The sequence below is a fragment of the Sturnus vulgaris genome, chromosome 5 (genome assembly GCF_052056855.1).
Source record: "Sturnus vulgaris isolate bStuVul1 chromosome 5, bStuVul1.hap1, whole genome shotgun sequence".
NCBI lineage: Eukaryota > Metazoa > Chordata > Aves > Passeriformes > Sturnidae > Sturnus > Sturnus vulgaris.
In genome coordinates, this window is record NC_142247.1 from 52,614,882 (window position 1) to 52,635,589 (window position 20,708).

General features: G+C 37.4%; 1 protein-coding gene across 6 annotated transcripts in view; it reads left to right on the top strand.

The window, feature by feature from the left end:
• Positions 1-20,708, top strand: part of PTPRZ1 (protein tyrosine phosphatase receptor type Z1) — a 133,369-nt gene that overhangs the window by 67,127 nt on the left and 45,534 nt on the right. For all 6 annotated transcript variants that reach the window (XM_088165708.1, XM_088165710.1, XM_088165711.1 and 3 more), the window contains exons 3-8: positions 8,691-8,870; positions 10,659-10,810; positions 12,219-12,314; positions 12,571-12,637; positions 15,099-15,256; positions 15,799-15,949. In XM_088165708.1, coding sequence (XP_088021834.1) covers positions 8,691-8,870; positions 10,659-10,810; positions 12,219-12,314; positions 12,571-12,637; positions 15,099-15,256; positions 15,799-15,949 — 804 coding nt within the window. The remainder of the gene's footprint in view (positions 1-8,690; positions 8,871-10,658; positions 10,811-12,218; positions 12,315-12,570; positions 12,638-15,098; positions 15,257-15,798; positions 15,950-20,708) is intronic.

Sequence of the window (20,708 nt, forward strand, 5' to 3'; positions counted from 1 at the left end):
CTGAGAAGTTTTAAAGGCTGGTTAGGATTTTTTTATACATTTGCGAAGGAAAAACCGAGATCTGCACGACTTGTTTATGCAAAAAGTACTTTAAAGAAATATCTACTGTGTAATTTGCATAATGATGTTATCACATCAAGACTGAGTAAAATATCTCAGTGGAAGTGTTTAAAAAGAGTGGTTTTGAGGATATGATAATCTCAAAAAAGTTTAATCAGGTAATAGTATTATTTAAACAACATGGATTATCAGAGAAACAGTTATGTACATCCACTGACATTGCTATGGAAGTTCTGAAGCTGTACAAAGTTTTTGAACAAAATGCAAACATAATGGTAATGCTGAAATTATATTTAGTCCAAATAAAATAATGCCATTAGTGAAGGATATTTTGTGTAATGTTAGGAGGGGGTTGATTTTTTAACATTTTTTGAAGGATTTTCTTTTATTTTGTGAAGATAAGAGAAAGAAAATTAAAGTTTTTAGTCATTGTAATCAAAAATCCTTGCCAAGAAGGCCATTTTATGAACTGGAATTGTCTTTCTAAAGTAGAAAATAAAATATGATAAGCAATTGTTTAGATAAGCATGCATAAGCTATGGCTCTGTGTAAGAAATCCATATAGCTCAACATAATACTGTATAACACATTTCTGCCCGTCACCTCATTTTATCTTTATTATGCAAACAGAATGTGCATTGAAATTCCCAAAGAAGGGTTATATGAAATCCTGATAAAATATTCTAAAAGTAATCCAAATTTCCTATGGTATTATGTTCTTCTGGAGGTATTTAGGAACTTCATTTTATAAAAATAGAAACTCTGTGAAAATGAGAACCTGGGGAGCAAAGAACCAGAATTACTGGTATGTCCTTTTGGACATTAAGGTAATTTATCTGCAGGCAGCCTCTGGGACTCCCTGGCCAGTGATGTAATCTGATAGTCTTCTATACTTATATTTGTCTTTATTTGGTTTATATCTATCTATTCCTTTCTTTTTATGATCTTTATGTTATTATTTACAGCTGAAATAAATGCCTTTTTGCTATTCAGAGTTAAATGCTGACCTTTTTGATGGCTATTTGTGAGACTTTTGCATTCACAGTTTCACTACTGTTGTTCAATAGTGATGTTTTATATACTCACAGCCTATCTGATTCAAAGCCCAGAGAATCTACTTGTGGATTATTTTTATAATTCACGAGGCTTTGGATCAGAACTCATGACTATGGCCTTTGTGAAATGTATTATTCTTCTAGATAGGCTTGTGCTGACCCAAGTTATTTTCCTAGGTGGTAGCGACATAGTAATGCATGTGTTTGATAACAGTAAAAAGTGCCCCTATGCTATACCACAACAGGACTTCCCATGGAGCTAAACAGACTGCCTGTTAACATTTAATGGTCCAAGAGGGAGGGAGAATAGAGGGAAGAAAGCAGGGGAAAGAAAGAAGAAAGAGGACAGAAGGGAGGTCATACCGCAATAGAAGACAAAAGGAGACTATTGATTTTCTCAGTGAAAGCCAATATTGTTAGATCTGCTGAGCTATATACTCTATTCTAAAATTTATCATTGCGTTTTGTTTCTTTACAGAGTGCCTGGCTCTGTCATGCAAGATAACTTCTAAAATACAATATAGTCTACTTTGTAGTAATGAGGAGAGAAAAATGAAGACTAACATAGTGCCATTATGTGAGTCATTAGACATAGAAGGTGATCTGTACTCCAGCAAAAATGAGGTTTCTTGCTGCTGAAGATGAGTTTCATTGTGCTCATCTCCTGGGACTGCATGAACTATCACTTATCAGACTGGTGCTAAATGCTGTTCTTGAAGTAGATTATAGCTTCCTCTTTCTTTGCTCCAGCTGAGAGTCCTTTAAAGTGCATTTTTTAGGCCTGTTTAAAATTGGTGCAACCTTTGTGTCTATGCAATTTTTTTCATATGCAGCCATTCCATTTCTCATAAAATGGTACTTGCATGATATGGGGAAAAGGGAGATATCACCATAAGCTTCATTTATGCCCGTGTTCACCAACAGAAAGACAATAAACATCCACTTGTTCTATGTACAGTAGTCGCATGTTTGCGACTAAGCTCTACTAGGAAATACAGATGAACTGCTCATGGGGCCACACCATGTTTGAAAAATGTTGTTTGGTGTTGCAAATCTGGGGCAGTTTGAGGGGGAAAAGCCTGTGATTGCCCCATTTTATTCCTTCCCTGCTAGCAGCATGTGAAACAGCTGAAAAACAGGTGGGGAGTCCTCTTCCTGTGGAAGACCAAACACTCTCATGTGGGAGACCAAATGTTGCCATGACACACTGGCAGCTAATTAAAATGTGTGTATGTCATATGAAAATAAACCTTAGGCCATGTTTCTTGGTGCTTATTTCTTAGTCTAAAAGTGAGTCAGTTCCATGTATTCCAGTTCTGTTTTCAGCTCTGGTTATTTATGGTCTTGATCCTTGTCACTCAACAGTGTTGTATTCAATTTCGTGCATTAATGTATTACTGAAGGTAAAGGAAATAACTGATACAATCTGAATTCCTTGGAACAAGGTTAGAAGTTATGAAGCCCAATTAGGGCTTTGTATATTGTCAAGAATTAAATAAAGCAGGAAGAAGAATATGTTACTTTTTACTGGACGTTTTCTCATTTGGCACTGTACCAAACTTCCTTAATACTTAGTTGAAAAATATTGCTTAGATCATAACACTACAGTAATCATAAAAAATTATGTGGCAAGTTTTCATTATATATAACTACATGCATCTCTAGTTGCAGTCATATGCAGATTCAGCAGCAATGAGATGAGAATAATAGAAAACAGGTACCTTAAAAGGTTGACTGAATTTCTCCCATAATCCTTCTCCTAGTCTGAGCAGCTGTCCCATTGAGTGCCCTGCAAATGGAGCATCTGTGATAATCTGCATTTCTCTAGCACAGAAGTATTTGATTGTGTATTTTATAACTAATCTGAAATGGCCAGATCTTTTAGGCAATGAAAGAAGAGGAACAGCAAAGGCTTACTATTATGAAAGAAAGCTGTCCACTGGCATTCATTATCCTATGCATTTTGCTCAGTAATTCACTTAGTCTATGAATCATCAGACTGAGTCCCAGGAAGAAAAAATACCAGATAGCCTCTGTGTTAATAGAACTGATTCATTTTCCACTGTATCTCAACAACTGTAGTTTATTCTATCTGGAGATAAAGTGAAAAAAACCAAAACGTTTTTTCTTACTTGCTTGTTTTTTAACTCTTTTATTGAGCAATGTCTCCATGACTGTAGATATGAAGAAAGCATATAGCTTATGTTCAAAAAATAAGCAAACAAAAATTGAGGAAAGAGCCATAATCTGAAGATAGCAAAATGTTTAATCAGTATTTTCCTGACACATCTTCTATGACAGATTTTAATAAGACATAAATGGTGTAGGACATTTTAGATGAGGAGCAGGAAAGATTAACATGATAGGGTTCAGCTGAATACAGGTGAGTGCTGTGCCATCTTTCAGGGTATTCTCACAGATAACCCAAGTTTATGTGCACGTAGACACAATGCACAATATACAGTCTAGGTAAGCTGATACTTAGATACAAAAACGACAAATAAAGTGCTCAATGGAATAGGAGATTAGATAATTTGGCTTGTGTTAATGCATCTGGTTGCAAAGCAGCTTGAATTCTGTTGATTCTGTTTGATTTGAGATATTACACCCCACAGTAAGAAAATGTGTCGAATTAATTTCTTTGTCATGTACAAGTGACAGAAAAAGTCCACATGATAAATATTATTTACTTCTTTATTATTGACTTCTGCTCATTTAAAAGCAAGTTACTCTATTAGTGTTGAACTTTAAGGGTTTAAGTGCTATTAAATTTTTCTGGATTTACTCTGTGGCTGACTCTTCTTTAACCAAACCATTACAATTTTACTTTTGAAAACTTGACTGAGATGTTGGTGAGAAATCCTTGGAAAACTTCCAAGCAACTGGATCACTAGGCAGGCATAATAAATGGCTAAGCCTGAACCTGGAAGCCAAAACTCCTTCTCTGTAGTTACAACCCTGCCTGGACAATTAATTTCATCCATTAAATTCAGGGATTTTCCAATCTTAAGAATTTTTTTAAACTTACGAGACTGATCATGATCAGGCTGTAGGAGTGGATGGGGCTTTTGGAGGGAAAAAACACAAAACCCTGAAACCCTTACAGTGAAGATCAGGATAACACAGAAGTATTGCCTTCTACTCAGTAATGTGTAAAACTTAAGTCATCCATTTTTTGATGACCGTAGTGTTTCCCTAGAGTGCAAAGTTTATGTTATAGCCTTTGGAATACAAGCTGTGGTAAGATTCCCAAGAGACCCATATTGGCAGAATTTCTCTCTTTGGGCCAGAAGTGCACTCATCCAGATTGGGAACTAGAATTATTCTTCTGCCTTGGAGGATTAGAGAGTGCATTGTGCAACTTTCAGTATACTAACTCTATATTTTAAAGTTCAGAGCAATATTGATTTGGCATCTAAATTTAAATTTTGTCCTAGTGTAAGTATGCATATCTCTTTGTGACCTTATTTCTGGTTTTTCATACCGTAGATAAAACACGTTTGCTAAAAGAAAATAATTTAAATACTTAGAACTTCGAAGTGATAAGTCAGTAACATTTTTTGATAAAACAAATCCATTATTAACAGTCCAAACAGAGGGGTTATCTTTAATCTCTTATGTGCATACAATCTATATTTATAGAAGTAATTCTAATGTCATGTAAGAAAATGTTAATGAAAAATGGAGAGGAAGAAATTGAGGTAAAGAATCCATCTGTCTTTTCTGCTGTCTTTCATCTATAAAATAAACCCTAGGATTCACATACATTTTATTAAAGGTCCTCCCTGAGCCTCCTTTTCTCCACGCTAAACAGCCCCAGCTCCTTCAGCTGCTCCTCATAAGATTTGGACTCCAGAGCCTACACCTGCTCTGTTGCCCTTCTTGGGACACTCCAGCACCTCTCTTTCTTTCTTTCAGTGAGAGCTGAAGTGGAAGCCAAAAGGAGAACTCGATGCTTGTTTTAGGAGTGGAATCTTCAAGAGTAAGGTCGAGGATCAGAGTTAGATATGAACATTTCCTAGAAAGAAAGGCTGGGAAAATTTTCTTCAGACATTCTGCCCTGGACAGAAGTGGTAAGGGTTATGGTTTAGGCAGGCCTCCATTTAATCTACTTTGTTCAGTTTTATTTCCATTTTTTTGTGAATTGCCAGTTACTTTTTCAGATCTGACACCTTTGGCAAACATTCTTCCTCTGTGCACTCTTAAAGATATATTGTGCATAATTTTTTCTCCTCAGATTTCCAAAGTACAGTACGGGAGAATTCATTTTCAAAGCTCACTTCCAACAATATTTTTCAAAATGGCTGGCACAGTTTTGATTTATGATTTCCATTGTAACACCTATAGTAAAACAATCTGCCCCTGTTTAAAAACATTCAATTCTTTCAACTTTTACTTTGGCTTTCATCAAGTTATGTAAACTGCAGCAGTTCCTCTACCTGCTGCCTACACCAGATGTATTTACATTAAGATTTTAATTCAGATCAGGAGTGGACTTTTGAAGCAAATCTTCTGTCTACAACCCACTTATTAAGCTTTGGTTTGCAAGATGGAGTTGTCACACAGTGTGTGGCATGGGTTCATCTTAACTGGTATTAAACAGGAATTGTGTTGCAGGCAAGTACCTTACACCCTTCAGCAGCCAATGGGCATTCAGCCCATGGGACCGGCCAGAGCTAGACTGAGATAAAAAGCCTCTGAAAAAACATCTGGTCTGGACATCTGGTCCTCAACCTCAACTGTTTCCCTCTATATTGCTACTCATATTGTTCAGCAGTATTTGCTAATATACGCACCCAATACCTGTTCCAGCATTTGCAGAATTCATGCATAAACATGTATTTTGCTGCTCAAATGTAATTTGGGTCATCGTGGCCAGACTCTAGTTCTCCATTCCTTCTCAGACTTCATTCCTTAGGGGATTCCCTTTGTTCCTGCCCCCAGTCAGACCCTGCCATTGATTTCTTGTACATTTTATTCCCTAGTTTTTATCAATGCTACAACTACACACTGTCTTCTGGGATGAGCAAAGATTGCAAATTTTATCACAAGATGCATGTTAGGACTTTATTACACGCTGAGCCACAAGTAATGACTACCAAGTTGAAGAACTTAAGTTCTACACACAAAACCACAAAATACAAAATTGTGGAAGTTGGAAGGAGATTATAGTTTCTCTAGTTAAAATTTGTTATTATTGAACATAATTGTAGACAGTAGAGAATTTAAAGACAAGATGAAAAAATGCAATAATGTCTTTCATCAAAAGAAGCATGGAAGAAATTTCCCAAAAACACCATAGTGGGAAAAAGAAAAGAGTCATGTTTTTCGTCAGTTCTAATGTCAGTGATGGGAAGAGCAGAATAACAGAAATGCATGCTGGAAAAAAGAATACAGTGTTCTGAAGGAGAGACTGCAAGTGGGCTATGGGATTAGGTATGTCAGTGGAAAGAGAATGGAGATTTCTACTGCCTTGGGGCAACTGCAGGAGTCTGGGGAAGTGTTTGGCTTTGGCAAAAGGAGCAAAAGAAATAGAGCATGGAGTAGGGAGTGCAGCTTAACTCCAAGGGATGACCATAGACAGCCAGCTCAACCCAAACTGGCAGAAACATGGCAGAGAGAGTTTTAAAGAGTTTCCTGCAGCTTGGAAAATCACTGAGCTGTCTGAAATCAGACCTGGAAACAGGAGCCTGTTTGCAACAATGCACAGGGCAAGCTGAGAGTTGTTATTTCTGTCCTTTCTGACTCTGTTTGGAGGATTTTCGTTTAAACTTTGTTTAAAAGTTAGCTAATATAATTCATATATTTTTAAAAAATTCTTTCTTGATGTGAAAAGCTTTCAATATTTGTTGGAAAATTCATATAGAAGATCTAAGCAGAGTAATATCCAAGTATTGGTTGACTCGAGCTCAGAATTTCATAAGGGACACTTTTGAAAGAGATTAAATATTAGTCACTCTTTTCTTGGGAAAGTGATTACATTACAAATCAGGATATTGCATTATTTTACCAGGTGATAAATTATAAGTGATAACTAAAGTCCAGGACAAGTCTGACTTGAGGAGGCGCTGAAAGCTTACCAGTGTGCCATTTCCAATGGAACCAGTGCTTGCTTGGTACAGGGCTAAAGTCCCCACCTGTAGGATGCTGACATTTGTAAGCCTGTGGCTTGAACTCTTTTTAGCTTGTTTGACTGTTGTGCCTGTCAGTTTCTTCTGTTGCTATTTGCAGGCAGTAAATGTGTTTGTATACCATCTGCAGTAATTCTGATGCAGCGAGGTGATACTGGTAACTCACTTGACTTGTGTTTGTTCAATAATTTAGTTCAGGTTTGTTTCTAGCTGGCTATCCAGGTGAGCATCTTGTATTACTGCCTATTGTCATGGCTACAGTACTGACTGTATATTTTCTTCCCTCTATGAGTTTTCTGAGTGCAATATGAGAGCTGTCCTTGCCTGGAGTACAAGATAACAAATCTTCACTGAACAGACTTGGATGTGGCACACTGGCCTGTAAATTAGCATTGGTTTAGTTAAACATATCTAGTAGAATTCAAATATAGGCACTACATACACTAATATTGATTCTTAACTACTAGTAAGTGGGAAGTTAAATGAAGTAATTCAATTTTCTTACATCTGTAAGATTTGTTTTTTCTTACATTTTAATTAGCATTTTGAAGTGTTGCCAGAATTCCATGTCAGGAAAAAATATCTATATGTTTTCAAACACATTAACATACACAAAATATTGTTCCATTTATATTAGTATGTTATATAAACAAAAGATGTCAGAGCTGCTGCTACTGCATCATACTGATTTGTGGAGTACTTGCACATTTCTTGAAAATAATCAAGGCTTTGGTGAAGGGCATGCTGTCTGTGTCCCTGTTTTGTGTCTGGACTGGCCCCAATGCAATGGCACGCAGCCTCTGTGCCCTGGAGAAAGCCCTTGCTGCAGCACAGGAGCTCCTCTGTGCTGGGCAGCTGCACAGGGAGACAGATGGCTGGAGTGGAAGTGCCCAGTTGGGCCATGCAGCCAGACAGAGAATTACTCATAATTTTTCCTTTTCCAGGGTAAAATCAGTTTACCTTTTCTCCTCTGGGTGAGAAATTCTTAAAACATCTTACTGCTTCTTTATGTTTAAAAACTTTACTGAATAAATGACATCACTGGGCAAAAGGAACATGAACATTGGTATGATTAAAAGTTGTTTGAATAGGATAGTTTTCCAGCAATTCCTATGGGGTTTTTGTATGCTGATTCTGTTCATCTGGAAGCTTTTATTTGTTTTATGTATATTGTTAATGAGGTTTTTGTTGTTGTTTTATGCTTTCCTTAGAGATTCATAAGAATGTATGTGCTGATGTCTAGAGTGCTCAGAGTGTGACTTAACTGCTGAAGGTAGGAATCAGTGGTAGCAGTAGTGCTAAATATTGCTACAGACAAAGTCTAAAAGAAGGGCAGGTACTCTGGTCTCAAATTGAATGCTGTGTTTTAACATTACCACAATAAAAAATGTATGGATAGCAGTTTGGATTTAAACATATTTACCCCACATGTTTTGATTTCTAGGAACTTTGAACCAAAAGAACTGGGGCAAGAAATATTCTGCCTGTAATGGTGCCAAACAATCACCTATTAATATAGATGAAGACCTTACCCAAGTTAATGTGAATCTGAAGAAACTTAAATTCCATGGCTGGGAAAAGGAAACTTTGGAAGATACTTTCATCCGCAACACTGGCAAAACAGGTAAAAAAAGTCAGATTTCATGTTTGGAGTTAAGAGGTGTAAAAAGTGATATAGGATGAACAACCAACCAAGGACTTTTAATGGATCCTTTTCATTTCACTTAGCTGGTGCACTCTGAATTTATCTATTAAATAAATAAACGAAACAACTGTGATGACAGTAGCTAAATGAAACAGAAATCATGCAAACAAAAATTATGTGCATGGACAGATACAACCAATACAATCACATCATTGGCACATCATTAAATCTAAACAGTAAGTTGGCATTTGCTGTGAAATTATGGTAATTATTACTATATATCTAGAGTCTGTAATGGGTAGACAAAAGTGATTTTTTAAAAGTTCGAATAAATTACATACTCATCTGAAAATACTTCATGGATGAGTTGAAGTTACAAAAAACTCAGGTTGAGATTCATCTCACCCACACATAGACACATATAATATAGAACCTTTCATCTGAATTACTCACATAGACGCCCCCTAACAGTCAAAGAAAATAAATAGGTGCTTTTGTGTTCTGATTTGTCTTATCAATCTTAGAATTACATTTTAGAAAGAAGTACAAGTGCCCATTTTTCCCAGCCATGAAAAAAGCTTACAGTGTCATCAAAATTGTCAGACATATCTTTTTACAACCACTTATAAATCCAGGAAAGCAGTAACTAAAAGCTGCTTATTAGAACTACCGTTCTTGGTTTTGGGCATTAGTGTGGAGGAAGGTAACTCTTAACAACTCACTTTGACCTTCTACCAGTTCCAGTGGCACTCCCAGATCAGCCTTTTTGGTTTAGTTCAGTTGAGTTCAGTTCACTTCAGCATCATTGTTCCTAATTTCTGTTCTTTCTGTCATGTACTTCCTACATACCACTACACAAATCCCTTACTTCCCTCCTGCCCTACTAGCTGAGATAAATATGGCTTTGTATTTTCAAGATGCCCCTGAGAAAATGTTCTTTAAAGTCCTTAAAAGTGAACTGAGTTTCTCATTTAGAGCAATCCGGATATTATACAAGGAACTGCTAAGTTTCTTTAAATGTTCTTCAAGGTTTTGGGGAAAGGAATGTAGTGGAAATGAACTCCATTGGTGCTGTTTTATCAAGAAGTCAAGCAGTTTACAGCCGCTGGAGATGGGAAAGCCAAAATGTGGGGCTTCAGTCTATCCCATCCTGCTTATTCTCTCCAGAAGACAAATGCAGTTTAAGTCCAGCTGAAGATCTGTCATTGCTTTTTCCCATGGGAGACAGCTCCACAGCTAAGGAGTCTTATGTCAAGACAATCCTCCTAGGAACTGGCTAAAATATTGCTTTGTCATGTTTTCTTCATGTCATCTTCATGATTTGTGTATAGAATTGTGGTAAAAATTAGGGGCAGGTGTGTATTTTCCTTTTTGTTAGAAACACAGGTTAGAAACACAGACCCTTGCAGGAAAGTATGTACTTCAGTAATTTATTTTCTTAGACAGTCACTTGGTGGCTAGACCAGCTTTCTGAGCTTTTTAGTGTAGTTCTGTGCCTAGTTTCAGATAACAGGAAATCAAGTGCACTTCATTAAATTACTATTTATGAATTGCAGCACGAAATGAAACATATTATCCATGCTAATAGTGAATTACCACACTTGTTACTTAGTTTAAGTAACCAATTTCCTGTCGAACTGCTTATGAAACACAGAGAAATAAACATATCATATTTAACTTCTAGCACTGAAATATGAGAGTTATAGATGCTTTGGCTGGCTTTTATATTGACACTCCTTTTTTTGCCCTCTTTCTCAATTTTTTTAGTGGAAATTAACCTGACAAGTGATTATTATGTGAGTGGAGGTGGGTTAGACACCATATTCAAAGCAAGCAAGATCATTTTTCACTGGGGAAAATGCAATGCGTCATCAGATGGATCAGAACATAGTCTAGAAGGACAAAAATTTCCTCTTGAGGTAAAGTATAGAATTGATTTTGATAATTTCAACCATTTGACATTTCTGTGCATTTCTAATCTACAAAATTCCTTTGTTTATCTCTTAAGTCCATTTGCAAATATAGACTTTAATCCAAATTAAGAATAAATGATGCATTTTAGAAGGGCAGTATAATGTGTTAGTGGCATGTTGAGAATGTCTAAACTGCATTTTTTCCCATCTTCTAAGATGATATTAGATCTCAGTTCTGCTAATCTGACAAAGGTCCCACTAAATGTTCAGCTCCTATGAATTTGGCCCATCATATTCCACATCAGTTCATTGTTTAAATTATAATGGACTCCTCAAAGTCAGGGCTTTGCTGAGAGCCCATGGGAGATGCTGGGCCTTACAGATACAAAGCATGACCCACGTTGCTGGGCTGGAAAGAGCTGGTAGTGGTGTGCCAAGAGCCATGTGAGGAGGTCCTGGGTACAGCCACATTGATAGGTAGCCAGGCCAGTGTCCCCTTGGTTTGGCAGAATGGGTTGCAGCAGCATGGGAATGGGGTGGACGAGAGAAGCAGCTCTTCCTGGGATGCTCAAAGGCCAAACTCTCTTCCCTCAACATGGCATTGTGTCATTTTCCAGTTAAAAAGAGGCAGTTGTGGCAGGCAACTGTGCTATTCCTCGTTCAAAGCATTTTAAACTTCTATGTGAAAGCAAAGCAATAGTGCCAGGGCTGGTCTATATATGGGGAAGAATGATAAGCCAGGAGCAGTACCTGGACAGTGTAATTTCTTTTACTTCACTAACCACTTAAAAATTCCCAATCACACTCCATCTGTCCTGACAAGACATCACAGAGAATACTCTCTTCCATCATCATCTCATAGAAGCTAGTAGGAGCAGGTCACTCCCTTGTACATGTTGGTCACCCAGCAATGGAGGAGATTTCCCAGCGGAATCTGGAGAAAGAGAGAAAGGGGTGCAACAAAACCAATGCTCATGACAGCAGTCAGATGTGGGCTCAAAGTGCCTGGTAATCTTATATTCCAGTGCTTTTCTACACTTACTGCAAGGCAGATGCAGCAGGGACATCTTGACATATCATTCATGTTTTATCACTGATGTAAAGATTCATTTCACCAAGTACTCTAGGTCAGCTGTCCAGTAAGCTTACTTCATGGAAAAAATTGTGCTCCTTGAAAAGGTTATTCCTGCATCCTTAATAGTTTTCCAGGAGAGGTTGTTTTTACACAGCTAATTGTGGATTAATTCCATTCTGCATTCTCAGATAACACAAACGAGATAGGTAACAAATCCCTACACTTGTTTAAAATTTTTTGTTCTGATTTTTTTTCCTCAAAATGGGAATATCAATAATTGTATTGTTTAATCTTTACAAACTTTTTACATATAACATGTGAATATATTTTTTATTGCAGATGCAAATCTACTGCTATGATGCAGATGAATTTACAGATTTTGAAGAGGCAGTTAAAGGAAGTGGAAAGTTAAGAGCTTTATCAATTTTGTTTGAGGTAAACAAAATATATCTTTGTGTCATTTAATAAGCCTTGAAACACAACAGCTGTTCAAACTGAATTTAACTGGCTCCAATGTGTGATCATTGAGTTTAAAAACTGCATGTATCTTTCCAATTTAATCTTGCAGAAAAGCAAATGGGCAAAATAATCGTTTGGCTTTAAATCATCTATAATTTTAGTGGTAAACTGTAACTTCCAATTTTTTTGCATGAAGCCTGTACTGTTAACGTATACAATTTCTTTTTAACAGATTGGACTAGAAGATAATCCAGATTATAATCCAATCATTAATGGAGTAGATAGTGTTAGTCGTTTTGGTAAGTTTGCCTTATGTTTTATTGATTACTCATTAACTAAATTCCACTTCAGTGTGATTATGAAACCTTTAAGACATTGAGGAGCATGGTTCTCTATTGCTCAGTCATGTCTATTTTGTTAGAAATTACAGAAGTCATCTGGATAGACGAGAACCGGACAATCACCAACCACAGGAAATCTAACATAAGCAAGTGCCAGATTCTGCTCCTGAGGAAGTGTAATCCTGGTTATATATACAAACCAGGACTGACAATCTGAAGAGGATCCCTTAGGAAAAAGTTTCCAACTCAGTTTCATTGTGTCTTTGCAGAAGAATAAATATGAATGAGCACTGTCTTGAACAGGGATATATTATTACATGTCCATGGCTTTAAGGAAACCTTGTCTCAGTTTTACTTTATTTAAGGGTGCTTGAATGTAAAAAGCTGTTTTAAAAGCCTTCAAAAGTGTTACACTAAGATCAAGATTTTTTTTCCTCTTGAAAACAAACACTATTCAACAAATTTTAAAGGGAACACCTTTCATAAATTAGAAAGAAATAGAAGATGGAGATATAAAGTAGTTAAGATTCATTACTTTTGTGTGTCATCTTCTGTGAAACAAAAAGGAGAACTAGTTATACATCAAGACAGATGCTGTCCTACAGCCTTGGAAGGAGTTGTAAAACTATTAGCAGCAAGATTCAAGATACAGCCACTACATGGCACTTCAACGATGCTTAGAATAAAATTTTCCTGAATAAAATGCAGATGAGCTCAGGAAATTCAGGTCATGACTAGATCAAGTTGTTTCTTCTGAAAAGCACACAGTCTCTCCTTGTCTGTGATATACATGAATTGTCCTTGTCAGCCATATTTGTATTGTGCTTATTTGAATCACAGTTGCTGAGTTCTCAAGCTCTGCAGAGGAGCACTCCAGTTCCTTCTAGACAAACTTCCTGGTTTTCATCATTCTTTGTAGGTGTTTGATTTTGAGAATCTAAGCTGTCAGTCTCATTAAAGGTTATTCTAAAATCCGAAGTTGCAGAGTGTATGGCAGGATTCTTGTTATGAATGAGAAGTTTCATGTCCCCAACCATTTATATAAAATGGACTTCATTGTTGCTGAGGGAAGAATATGTTAATTAGACACATAGCAGATAGCAATGATAGCTTCTGTCTGAAGGCTGATTAGCATTTTGGCAGGAGAAACGTAAGGATGTGCTTTTCTCGACACTGCTAAATGTTCCCTCTTCACAATACATGAATGAGAGAGAGGGAACGAATCAGCTCTTAAAACTTAACTCAGTAGAGAAGTCACTGCAGAGCAGAAAAGCATCAAGCCCTTGTAGTCAACTGTTAATGCAATTTGCTGCTCCCACCGAATTTGTAAGGAACTATGAAGACAAAGACAGATCAGAAATATTCACAGAGCTGAAGAAGTAACCTACCTGTAAAAGCATGAGTTAATTCACAGTCTGAAAATTTATTAGATATTCGGAAGTAAATACTTACCAATTAGGGAGGAACTTGAAATAAGTAACTTTAGATTGAAATAAGTTGTATAAGGATCTACACTATTGCAAGGTGTGAAAAGCAGAATTATTTTGGATGCACCAGACAGTAAAGCATATAATTGTCACAGTCTGAAAAGTCTGCCTTGCTAAAGTTGTTGCCATTTATATCAAATTTCTGTTGCTGGACCCTGCTGCCATACCAGCAGACACTTGGCTTTCTGTGGATGGACTTCCAGCAATCCCTCATGCTTTCTCCCAACTGACAAGGTACCCACCAAACTGCTGGACTGAAAGATGTGATATTATTTTCACAGAACACATTCTCCTGGAGGGGGTCTTTGCATTGTTTCCTGATTTGTCTAAAGCTGTCACAGTTTTTCACTATATTATCACCATTTAAAAAAGAATCCTGATCCACAGAAACTCTGCTTCTGCAATCATGAGTAATATTAACCCTCGGGTCTAACATGGTGACAGTTCCCCAGGCAGTGATTTTCTGCAGCAGTCTGGATGCTGCAAAAAACTCAACAATTAAATTTGAGGAGAGTTTGAAGCCATGTCATGAGACCTAGAACAAAGATATAACAAGCTTTTTTTCTTTGAAATTCAAGAATAAGACGAAGGTTTGGCATCTTGCATCTAAGTGAGAAAATTCTTGTGAACCAATATGCTAAAATTACTCTATTTGTTACTGAAGTAACTTACTACACCTTCCCCAAGTAAATGAAGTTGGGTTTGAGCTGTACTCTTTCAAAATAAATTGAATACTTCATTATTTATTTGTCTGCTAGTCTCTCTGGAGATGTAATTTTAAAAAGCCTCTAAATAAGCATGTTCCTATGATGGTAGTTCTTTTGGAGAGTGTGATTTGCATTTATTAATTGCTTCTATAGTATTTTAACTATCTCTATTAGTTAAATTTAAAAAAAAACATTAAAACTCTATTTTTCTTTTTTTTTTTTCAGGAAAACAGGCCGCCTTAGAACCATTTATTTTGCTAAATCTCTTGCCAAATGCAACAGACAAATATTACACTTATAATGGGTCTCTATCAGCTCCTCCATGCTCTGAAACAGTTGAATGGATTGTGTTTAAAGATACCATAAGTATTTCTGAAAACCAGGTAATTTGTTTCATGTAGTAAAGCCAAACAACTATACATAATACCAAAGAAAAAGCAATTGCCATGTATATGGTAGAAGCTCATGGCATTCACTGCCAGCCCAACAACAAAGCTTTTCTTTTATCTAGCTAGAAGTTTTTCATGCAGCCATTAAATTAGAAAGCATCTATATTAATTGTGTTATCTTTTACCTTTTTTATAATTTAACACTAGAATCGGAGTAATTTGTCTTAAAATAGGGTAAGAACATATTCCAAACTGTCTGGTCTTGGAGCTCCGATAAAGAAGAGTACTAAATATTTTTTGGATGTTCCCCCAGCCACATGGTGATGCTGAGCAGAGCATAGCTCCAACAGCAAAGTGGTTGTACAATATTTGTGGAGTTAGATATACTGATAGTACAGAAGAACAGAAGTTCAGTTCCATGCAGGATAACTCAACTGTGAGGCTTTATCCAACATCTTTTCCCTAGAGTTTTTGTCTATTAGCAGAATCTGGTCATTTTTTTATGACTTCTAACTTTTTTTCCTCTCATCTTCTAGTTAGCTGTATTCTGTGAAGTGCTTACAATGCAGCAGTCTGGTTATGTTATGCTGATGGACTACCTGCAAAACAACTTCAGAGAACAGCAATATAAGTTCTTCGGGCAAGTCTTTTCCTCTTACACTGGACAAGAAGAAATTCATGAAGCAGGTACTTACTGAGTAGTCAATCCTTTCTTCACAAGTTAAAAGGCAATTTTCAGTAAAAGATTCATCCAAGTATGAAGTTACTCATTTTAAATTGTGTAGAAAGTAGCACACTGTGTTATTAGTCATAAATCTATCACTTCAGAGAAAAAAACAGCAATCATAAAACATGTCAAATTAAATGGAGTGGAAAATTAAATGCTTGTCTTGACCAAGCATTCAGTGAAGATCATGTCAGTTCAAGCTTTCTTACACTGCCCTTTTAATGCGTTTGAGACTTCAACAAAGCTACCTTTTCAGAGACTGCGAGAGTATTTTTTTTTACAAACCCATTTGGGTCTTTATCATATAGAGTGGATGCTTTTTCAACAGAGACTGAAGTGAAGTCACCACATTAATTTCATGTAGTTTGCTCAGAAAGTGATAGATGGAGAGAATTCCAGAAGCCAGATGCTGTTCTCAGTCAAAACCTAAAATTTCAGGGAAGTTTGTGAAGGTTATGTGACCAAAATAGTACATTATGTAATGGGAATCAAGATTTGTCACTAAATATAGAAGCCAATGATTCCTATACTAACAAGCATAAAAGAATATATAGGAAACATCTAAACTGGAAGCACTATGTTGTTACTTGGATGGGAATACCTATAGATTCTTTGACTCAATTTCACTGAACTATGTTTAATTAGACACAAACAGATGACATAAACAGAAGCTATAGGTGTTTTCCAGATTAGAAATGTGGTCATATATGTACTTTTAATATTTATGTCATTGCACATATATATCGACCCATAGATGCTACTATAGGATTTGTTTAACATAGAGCATTAGAGAATTTATATTTTTACCTCCATTTAAAGATAAATTTTAAAACCCAAGGAATCATTAAACTTAAAGGTTCAGATATAAGAGCTGTAACATGAATATCAAAGTTTCTAAGAGTCAATAGGCCTAGTCATGTTTAATATTGCATAGTAGTCAACAGAAAAAACTAATCCTTTTAGAGGATGTATGAGAAATGCCAAGACTGATTTTGACTTATTAGATAACTGAAAAATTATTTTGTGTTGTGAAACCTAGAATCCAAATTTTCTCCTGTTGCGTTCAGTGCAGACTCTCATTAGGCAGTAGGATTAAATGCTGGATTTATTGCTGTAATTAGGAAATGACATTTCTAAAGTAGAACTAAGTTTCCTTAGAAAAGCTAGAAGAATCTTTCTATTCCATTACAAAGTAATTTCAGGAATTCTCAAAGTAATTTCAGGAATTTTCAAAATATTTTCAGGAATTTTCTCACAGTGCCATCCCCAACATTTTTGGTATACAAGCATGGTCCTACTAAGGGCATGGGCTTCATTCCCCAAGCCTGCCTAGTGATACATGTAATTTCCCTATGTGATATGTATGTAGCAATTTAAGAAGATTAAAATAGCTAATCCTTACAGCCCTACTTGAGGATTCCCCTAAGAAAAGTGTTTTGAAATTGTTCTGCCTAATCTCCACCAACTTCAACTAGCATGCAAATCCATTTATAATAAAAATCTTTTTTTTATTCCTGTTAACTTGAAAAACATTGTGGTGGCTGCTGGGCACATTGGGTGACTTTCCATCTGCTCCGCCCTTCTGGTAAGGCCCTGGGAATAAGGGCTGAAATCTAACTCTTGTTTCTCTTCTTGGATTTAGTAAGGTATAAAAAAGAGTGGGTTCTTAAAAATCAAGACGGACAATACACATTGATAAAAAGTATTAGACTATTTTCCCATGAAAGATACAACTACATAAAGTTCAGTGGCTGTTTCAGTTAAATTCTCTAGTGAGGCACGGGGTCAGGACTCGTGCGTTTACCCTTTCATGTTCCTCAGCCCACATGGCTTCATTGTGAATTCCCGGATTCTCGGATTGCCAGATGCATGCGTGGGACTCCTTCATTGGCAGTGTGTGGGGTGCAGGTGCCCAGGCACTGGCAGTGGTGGGTACAGGGGGGCCCTCTCTGAGGAGAGCCTGTGGCTGCCCCGAGTCAGACACACACAGTTCCAGCTGTCCCAGCCCACCCATCCATCTCAGGGCACTGAGAGCCATGGTGAGGCACCCCTGGGAAAACAAAGCTGTGCAGCAGTGAGGAGAGAGGGAAACGGCTCTGTCACATCCAGGTGAGAGAAGGAGGAAGGGGAGAGCGTGCTCCAGTAGCAGAGCAGAGATTCCCCTGCAGCCCATGGCAAAGATAATGGTGAGGCAGCCTGTCCTGTGGCAGACTATGGAGACTACATGCAGGAGCAGGCTCCTGGCTCTGGCTTGTGGAGAGGAGCCCATGCAGGAGCAGATTATCTGTCAGGTCTCTGACCCTAGAGAGGACCCACAGTGTAGCAATCTGTTCCCAAAAGACTGTACAGAGGCTGGAAAAATTCACAAAAGACTATGTCCTGTGGCTGGGACCCCACAGGGGAGCAGAGGAACAGCATGAGGAAGGAGCAGCAAAGTGTTACAAGCTGACCACAGTTCCCATTCCATGTTCCCCTGTGCCACTGGGACCGGGAAGGTGGAAGAATCAGGAGTGAAGTTGAGCCTGGGAAGAAGGAAAGCGTGGGTAGTTTCGGTTTTGTTCCTCGCTATTGTACTCTCTTTTTATTAGTGGTGGATTTCCCCAAGTCAAATCTCTTTTGCCCATGATGGTGGCTGGCGAGCAATCTTTGCCTTTACCTTGACCCATCAGCTTTTTCATCATGCTTTCTTCCTCTGCCCTGCTGAGGAGGGGGAGTGGACAAGTGCCTGGGTGGGCACCTGGTGGCCAGCCAAGGTCAACCCAGCACACATCTGCTATGCTGCTCCACCTCTCCTTCATTACAGAGACAATGTAGATGTGGAATATAAAAAATTGTTTTTTGCCACACACTGTCAGGGATCTACAAAGCCCTGAAATATCTGAATGTAAATGGAGTGATTTCATGACTTCAACAATTGAAAAGCTGAATTAAAAAGCTGAATTCGATTTAACTAAAAGTAGAAGAAAGCAACAAATGTGGGGGAGAAAAAGCCAAATTTGGGCAGCTTATAAAGGTCTTCTGGTCAAAAACATAGCCCTGGCAGTTTTTGGCAATGATTTGGCTGATGTACCCTAGTGGTTCTCCGTGATGCAATTAAGTTTAGATGAAAATTTCCCAAGTTATGTGGGACTTAAGTTCAACTAAGTTTCCTAAATTCAACTTTAAAATAAAATAGGTAGCATTTTATTCTACAGAAGAATAAGCAAAGATAGATGCATTACCATGCCACGATGTCATATGCAAAACCAGAATCTAAGTATTCACCTGGAGGAAGCAGAGACTTGGATTCAAGTCTAGCATGGGTTTGAGTAGGCCTCTGACTTCCAGTGAAATTTTTGCTATTTTGTATTTTTCTGCTTGTGACTTGTAATCCAGTTTAATATATGTGGCTTCAGACTAGTAACAGACTCAAGAACTCCCTTTCTTGCAGTGTCTTTGCTCAGATTTTCTAAAAGTCAGTATCACATCAGAAGTACTCAATTAGGTAAGTTATCATATGGTCTCCTTTTTTTTTCTAGTCTCTGGAGAAGGAAAATGGGAAAAGGCAGTAAAGTACCTCTGTGTTACTGACTGGTAGGAAAGAAAAGGGATGGGCAGGATGATTTATGAAGTGACATCAGAAGAAGAGTAAGAGAAAACATTTTGGGAAGAAATGGAGGTGAAATAATATGTAGATTATTGTCACGTAGTAATATTGTCAGTCATTGCTGAGATGAACATCAAAAGGAAGAGAACAAAAGGGAAGACTTTTTCTTGGGAAAAAATAGAAGAACCATCTGGAAAAGGAAAGAAGAAAACAAAGAAATAATCCTGAAAGCACCAACCTTGTACCTTTAAAAGTTTTATAATACTGCTCTGAGTCTGAATACAGGCAGATTTCAGAACCAAATTCACTCATAAGCAAAAAAGATGAAGAGAGGATAAAGGACTGTGGAGAAGAATTTGGAATACAGAGAAGCTTGGTGTTTACGTTATAAAAAAGCATTTTGACAAGTATTTTAAACACCTTTGAAGAGAATTAGCTGAGGAGTCTTTAGATTCATTGAAAAAGAATGAAATCTGTTTAAATCATCTGTCTTAATGCTCAGAATTGACAAGGGGGTGATCTTTGCTGGTCTAATGATTTCTCCTTGTAATCTGGTGGAAATAGCAAGAGGAGAGGGAGGAATGATAAATTTTAGGAATGGAAAGGAATGGAATGGAATGGAATGGAATGGAGTGGAGTGGAGTGGAGTGGAGTGGAGTGGAGTGGAGTGGAGTGGAGTGGAGTGGAGTGGAATGGAATGGAATGCAATGCAATGCAATGCAATGCAATGCAATGCAATGGTATGGAAAGGAATGGAATGGACACAACATGAGACATTTTTTTTTAATTTGCTCTTCCTTTGCATCAATTAAAATAATTAAGTGTAATTAATAAAATGGTGTATCAGTTATATAGCACGGTAGATTCAAAACCTGGCAACAGAATTCACCTAAATTACACAGACTAACGCTGCCTCTACTATTAGCTTACACGCACAAACGCAAAAATTAAAAAAGCCTCGCTGCTTATTTTATGTATTGACTAGCTCAAGCGGAAGCTGCTCAGAGCTGCTCACCTTCCCTGGGGAACTGGAGAAATTATTTTGACACATATTTTGACGGGGCTTGAGTGCCCCCTTGTGTTCAAGCGGCAAAATGCAAAGCTGAAGGACCTTTCAAAATGCAGCATTGTCC